The sequence below is a fragment of the Apis dorsata genome, unplaced genomic scaffold, assembly GCF_000469605.1.
Source record: "Apis dorsata unplaced genomic scaffold, Apis dorsata 1.3 scaffold_137, whole genome shotgun sequence".
NCBI classification, from domain to species: Eukaryota; Metazoa; Arthropoda; class Insecta; order Hymenoptera; family Apidae; genus Apis; species Apis dorsata.
In genome coordinates, this window is record NW_006263429.1 from 263,302 (window position 1) to 270,586 (window position 7,285).

The following is a 7,285-nucleotide window of genomic DNA, read 5'->3' on the forward strand; positions in this document are numbered from 1 at the left end:
TATAATATATTATATATAATATATAAATATTATTTAATGTTACATTTATCTTAAAAAATTCAAAAGTTAATTTTTCTTTATTTAATTTTAATACAAAAATTTTAATTATTAATTACAAATAGATCTTAATTATATAATAATTATAGACTTTAAATAGACCTTAGTTTCAATATCATATGCATTATAACCAATAAATTTTTATGTGCATATCAATTGTCAAGTATTCAAGATTTTTATACTTGAATATATATATAATTTGAAATATTGATGATAATAAAATATATATAATTAAAATTTTTTATCAATATATATACATAAAAGAAATATATGTATGTCTACTTTAATGAATATACTAAAATTATAGATAAAGATTTTTTAATTAAAAAATTAGAAAATTCTTACATTATAAATTGATAATAAACATTTTAATGTTTCATTTGACAGCCTTCAAGACTCAATGCTCGAGCTAGATTTCTAGCAACAGCTAATCGGAAGATATCAATTTCATTTTGAAATTTCGGATCATCGCCATGCGCTTCTACACATCGTAATAATTCATAACAATCATTGGAAGACAAAATTACATCTTTGGCTTCCAATAATGGAATAGCATCTGATAAAAGTATTGACCAAAAACTGAAATAAATATTCTCAAATATAATTTTAATTTTTAATTTAAATTTAAAATTTATTTATATTTAAAACTTACTATTTCGGTGTTAAATTTGAAACCAAAAGAGACACTAATAAACTTGCTGCTTCTTTAAATTCTCCAATACCATACATTTGATGAAATTCGCAATATTTTCCTAATTATAAAAAAATAAAATAAAAGTTATAATTGATATTAGATATTCTTAAAAATTTTAATGTTTTAAAATTGATTTACCTAAAAATGTTAGTCTATCACTAGCCATCATACAAAAACCTAAATTTTCTAATAAATCACGGCAATCCAATTTTCCATATTCTACATAACGTTTCAAAAACTGATCTGCAATGTATGTTATAAAAATACTATCTTGAGCTTTTAAAGCCCATGCAAGTGCATTTCCTAATCTTCCTTGCTTCATAGATTTTAATCCTTGAATTTTACAAATACTAGTAACTAAAAAAAAAATTTTTTTTAAATATATACATATTTTACATTACATTAAATAATATTTTAAAAAATAATACTAACCTATATGATTCATTTTATTATCTCGTGCTATATCTAGAATTTTATTTACTCTTGCTTCTGATCCCATTGGTAATGATTGTAACAATATCTCTAGTCTAGCTAAGCCTTGAGTAGGACAATGTATCAAATAACTTGCACCACATTGCCACAAAGAATGATGTCCCATTAATGTGTTACCATATTCCAATATAAGAGATTCATGAAGCTGATTACTGACTCTTAAAAAATAAAAGTTATTTTATCAAGATTTGTTAAATATAATATAAATTATATAATAACTTACTCTATTTGATCTTCATCTAATATTTTAAGTTTTCCACAAATGTATAATAAATCTACCAAATGAGCAGCAAACCATCCATTATCCCCCATATATTGTATTTCTTTAATAACAAGATGTAAATTACTTTCCATCAAAGCACGTATAGCATTATCAGAAGGTCTATTAGCTTGCCATCTTTTAGAAATATTATTAGCATGATGAGAAAGTTCAGGTTGTTTACAACATGGAGAAGTATAAAATAATTTTGCTGCCAATAATTCGTACCAAGCATCTGTATATTGTGAAAATTGCCACAATATATCTTGTTCTCCTGCAATTAACTATATTAAATGTTTTTAATAATTTTATTAAATTTATTATTTTATTTTTTTTAAATTTATTATTTTATTATACTTATAAATGAGAATAACTATTGAGAGTTTTATTTTTAAATATACATTTTTATTTTTAAATATATCTTAATATTATATATTATTATAAATACCTTCATAATCATTTCTAAATTAGTATCAATAACAAAAGCTTTACTATTTAAATTTGAACATAAATCTAATTGCCAATGTTTCCAACACAAAGTAAATTCATTTATAGAATAACCACCATATACATTATATACAGGCATAGTTTTAAGAGCATTTTCTGCCATTACAAAAGCAGGATGATCTGCTTTACTATGTAATGCTAATAAAGCTCTTACTAAATCTAATTTTCCATGTAATGCACAACCTATTACAATTTCCCAATAATTTGGATATTCCAAATCAGCACCAATAGTTTTTTGAGCTAATATTTTAACTGCTATAAGTTCTCTAGATGGAAAATGAAATTTAATCCATTCTAACAATTGTGGTAATACTACATCACCTAAATTTAAAATATTATATATTAGAATTTTTTGATATAAATATGTTATATATTTTTTTATTTTTAATATAATTTACCTGGTATAACATCTACGTAAAGAATTTCCACTAAGTGCCATACACATTCTATTTGATAAAAAATGGTCAAGAAATTTTCTAGTGATTCTCTTTTTTCAGAAAGACATTTTCCACATATATCTTGCAAACTTTCTATACATGCTCTTAAGATAGATCTATATTGTTTACTGTGTTTTAAAAGTTCAAGTCTAATATCCCCAGAAAAAGATTTAAGTTTTTTAATGGACAAAAAGACACCATTACTTTCATTTACTAGTTTACGTAACTGTGGTGAAAATAAAATTACTTCTGGTTTTAACATATGTACTGTTGAGTCATATTTCTTTGAACTTTTTTCTTTTGTAACTTTAGTAGTATATATACTGATTCTATTACTATTTATCCATCTTCCAGCAATAAGATGATCTTTAGAAATATTTGGAATATCCTAGAAACAAAAAATATTTTTCTTAGTATATTTTTAAAAATATAATATAAATTATTATATTTATTTATTATTTAATTAAGAAACTATATCATGAATGAAATGATATAATTTAATTTAAATATATTTGTATAATAATCAGAATACAAAATAGAATTATAAAAATATTATCTCTCTTTTACAAAAAATATTGTTTATAAATTTATGATATGATTTTATTTTTGAAAATAATAAAAATTAAATAATATTAAAGAGAATATAGGTTAAGTATAAATTAACATATTACTAAGTTTTATTGCTTACTACAGTTGGAGGATTATCGATTTCGTCCATATTTGACAATATAGAAAAAAAGAATTTTATTTCAAATATATTTTATTATATAATAATATGCACATCAATTTTTACATTCCCAATTAACTTTATGTATTTTAATAGATTAAATATACAGTATCGATAACTGTATTTGATTGTGAAGCAATCGATATATCGTAATTCTATATTATATCGATACTCGAAAGATGCTATTAATAATATCGAAATATTTTATCGAAACATACATACTCTAATGCTGATATTAAAAAAATTTCAATTTACTTCAGAAATATAATATAAATAAATTAATAAATTTCTAATTTATAATAATTCAATCTTTATTTACTTTATTTAATAATTAATAATTATAACTTTTGTCATTCATATTTTTCATTTTTTAAATAAGAATAAATTAGATTTTATATGAAACTATCATATTATTAAAATTTAACCTTCATATTCGACATTTTTGTAAAAAATCTTAAAATATCTTTTCTATCATTGTTTCAAATATATAAATTTAACTTGATTTGTTATCGAATCATTGTACTTAATTAAATTATATATCACATGATATCAAATATACTAAATTAATATTCATAATTCAAACGTAAATGAACATTTATATTTAATAGGCCGCATTACATATTATTCATAAATTCTATTTACAAATTAAAACATAGCAATTTTGTCAAAATACAATTTTCAGGATAATACGATTGCAATACCATTAATATCATATTCTTATTATAGATTTCTTGAGAATTTCTAAAGGTAACATTCCCGTAACATTTTTCTTTTTCTTTGCGTCAATGTGTAATCATAACAAAGCACAAGTCTGTCCTATTCATGCGAAACGCGTTGCAGGTCGAGTTTACCATTGGTGGCCGAACATAGCCGAGGAAACACGACCCTTAACACGACTATGGGGACCAGATTCCGCACGAACAGTCTGAGCTTGCGCGGTGCTTTCGAAAGGTGTATCCTGGCTTGATCATCAAAGCCGCGGTTGGGCTTTTACTCGTCAACGAGCTTTCGTACTGGAGTGTGCGTGTCTCTAGCGAGAAAGAAAAAAAAAGAAGAAAGAAAGAAGTGGATCTCGTTCGCGTCCGGCCGGGTCGCCACGTACCACTTCTACAAGTAGCAGAGACGCCGCATCGAAAAATCCTAGATACAGAATCGTCTTGCACGCGAAAATGTAACGATCTCAATAGTGAGGCCAGTTGTCTGGAAAATTGGCTTAAACAGAAGAAGAGAAAGAGGTGATATCTTTTTTCCTGTGTCACACGGCTCGTGAGTGAAGCATCTTGCAGAGGAAATCCATGGCGTGAAACATCGGCACCGTTCGTTCGTTGAATTATTTCTCTACAAAAGCTGAAGCTTGAGAAAAATCAGGTATGTGGTCATGTAAATATATTTTTCTCATGTTTTTATTTGTTTCTTGAGTAATTATCAGAAGAATTTAGGGTTTAGTTGCTTCGCTGTTTGCCTTCCTATACCGGCTTTTTTTTAAATCTATTTGTTTGTTCTCAAATATAGATAAACGAACGTTAAAAATCATCCATTAAATCATATATAATAAATTTTATCGAATATAAAATTTTATCGAAATTGATAGTAAATTTTATCGGATTGAATTTTTGGAAATGATATATTAAACAATTGTAAATAGAAAATACGGTCTTGTGAATTTTTAAAAATTATGTTGGTATTTTATGTAAAATTTGTTCTAGTGTATTGTTAATTATTTGTATGACGCAGTATATATGTCTCTTTCTTTTCACCTTTTGTTGAATATGTGAAACAAATTTAATTACAAATTTTTAATATTTTTAAACTTATTGACTGTAAATATCAATCATGATTTCAGTGATCAGATACATATCTTCTTATTTTTATCACATTTGTATTTAACTTTTTTTTTTGATATTAATAAGAATTTTATTTAATCAATAGAAAATATGCATATTTATTTGAAGTACATCTATACAAGATTATATCTATATATATATTTTCCTTATTCGAAAACGTTCTTTAACTCCATTTTACATTCAAAACAATGTTCTGTTTTTACTAGTTGATTATATTATAGGTCAAATTTGTTTGTCAGCTTGCGTTTGTATAGAAAGACATTAGTATGTGTAGTATATGGATTTTCGCAACAGGTTATGTTTGTAGAGTTCGAATACGCAAGAAAGAGTATGCAAAAACAGTATATAAACCGCAGACAGACAATATCCGTCAATACGCTTCGTAGAATGGAACTAGTTAAATGAAATCATTTATGGTTTATGTATTATCATCAATATAGATTGAAAATTAGACAGAAATTATTGCTTAACAAATGATTATAAATATTTTTAGATCATAATAGTTAATTCAGAAAATATTAATTTATATAAAAATACTAAAATATTTTTTAAATTTTCTATATTTTTTTTATTTTTACGATCCAATTAAATTATTAAAAAATTAAATTGTATATTTACAATGATTAAAATTAAATCAATTAATTTAATTATTAAAAAGTCAATTTTTATCATAAAAATCAATCCAATATAAGATTATACTTTATTCACAAATATATTTATATATTTTGTTTTAATTGTGAAAAGGAAAAAAAAGAAAAAAAATTTTTTTACTGTTTAATGTAAATAAATCGCGTATTTCTAACGCAACGAGATGAAATTGCTTTTCATCGAGCAATCTTCCCTTTATTCCCTTTCTTCAAACTAAAGTAAGGGATAGGTTAAAGATATCTGTAATGAATACGTGAATGTAAATACTATAATGTACTTAAATACTTCGGTCGATAACTAATCATAACGAATGAAAATAATATTTTATGCTTTTTTCTTTGTTTTGTCGAATGATTGATAATTTCTTTTTTGAATGTAATTGAAAATACGAATTCTTAATTGGATTTAGATTGTTGCAATAAAAATAATCTTCCAAAATTTACGATCAATTATAATTTATTAAACTTTAAATAATTAATTTATTATTCCATAAATTTTTAATTTTATTTTATCTTATCCATCTAAATATATTTTTAGATTCTACTTTACAAAATAGTAAATACAAAATAACAAATTTTGTATAAATTGAAGTTTAACTAAATAAAATATAATTGAAATATTATTTCTTATAATTTCCATTTTATTCACAATGAAGGGATAAAAATTTTTTTGGATATATTATAGTATTGTTCAAGCTAAATTTTGATTCAAATTTTTTTGGGTCGCTGAATTAAATAATAATCATTTCATTTTTAAAATGTTTTGAATTCCAATATAAGCTGATGAAAACAATTTAAAAAATAAAATAACTCTTAGTCGAATTAACAATGATTAAACTAAATTATAAACATTAGGAACTAACGAATTATTCAGACGCATTTATCGACTAAGGATTTATATCAACTGTAATAATATATTCTCGCGGAGAATCGATTTATTTTGAAAATTTTTCAACTATTTTTTATTTATTTAAAAATCATTAATTTCCACGAAAAATGTCATGGTTTTCGGTTTCAATGACCCAAAAAAATTCCAAAATGATAAAATTTGACGTAAAAATTTTGTCTGAGCGGATACTAAACATAAGTATTTATTTCTATTTATTTTATTTGAAAAAATAAAATTTATGAGCGCGTGTAAATTAAATGTTTATTAGATCGAAACGAAAAATATTGAAGGTTCAACACACATTATTTTACATTATTCTTTCGATCAAATGTTTTTCTTTCTTGGTATTTTTAGCCGTGACACGAACCCCGTTTTGGTCCCGTTTGATTTGATGTATTCTTTGTCAATTGTGGATTAGTATGCGCTTCTGTGAGATGCATCGTATCGACGCGATGGAACGCGATGAATCCTGCAATCAAAACAAGCGGGACTCGAAAATGTCTCGAATATAGCTGAGTTTTTATCGATTGCTTTAAAACATCTTTCTCCTAGAATACACTTTATTGTCAAATGCAAAGTGATTTTGCAATCTTCTGAATAAATAGTTTCGAATAAATATTTCGACGGAAAATAAACGATTCGAGGTATTCGAATATTAAAAAAATATCGTTATCGACCGTTGTTTTAAAGCATCTCTAGAACATACTTTGCAAATTGCAAAAAAAAAAAAAA

The 7,285-nt window shown here is 24.2% G+C and overlaps 2 protein-coding genes across 3 annotated transcripts in view; one reads left to right on the plus strand and one right to left on the minus strand.

Moving 5' to 3' along the window:
• Positions 1 to 357: 357 nt before the first annotated feature.
• Positions 358 to 3,316, minus strand: LOC102679284 (nuclear pore complex protein Nup85). Its single transcript, XM_006613198.2, has 8 exons — positions 3,135 to 3,316; positions 2,408 to 2,834; positions 1,951 to 2,330; positions 1,467 to 1,786; positions 1,184 to 1,401; positions 890 to 1,108; positions 710 to 809; positions 358 to 636 (listed from the first exon to the last, which is right to left on the minus strand). Exons 1-8 carry the CDS (start codon positions 3,162 to 3,164, stop codon positions 426 to 428), a joined length of 1,905 nt encoding a protein of 634 aa, XP_006613261.1. The 5' UTR covers positions 3,165 to 3,316; the 3' UTR covers positions 358 to 425.
• A 726-nt stretch (positions 3,317 to 4,042) lies between these two features.
• Positions 4,043 to 7,285, plus strand: part of LOC102679614 — a 53,607-nt gene continuing 50,364 nt past the window's right edge. The window contains exon 1 of one of the 2 annotated variants that reach the window (XM_006613200.2): positions 4,043 to 4,541. The gene's annotated coding sequence lies outside the window, so the exon portion shown is untranslated. The remainder of the gene's footprint in view (positions 4,542 to 7,285) is intronic. The other variant, XM_006613199.2, reaches the window with a different exon arrangement.

Coding starts and splice junctions, on each gene's coding strand:
- LOC102679284 (XM_006613198.2), bottom strand. CDS start 3,164: ATGGACGAAATCGATAATCCTCCAACTGTA. Junction 1,109..1,183: donor TAATAAAATGAATCATATAG/GTTAGTATTATT, acceptor TTTTTTTTTTAG/TTACTAGTATTTGTAAAATT. Junction 637..709: donor TCAAATTTAACACCGAAATA/GTAAGTTTTAAA, acceptor TATTTATTTCAG/TTTTTGGTCAATACTTTTAT.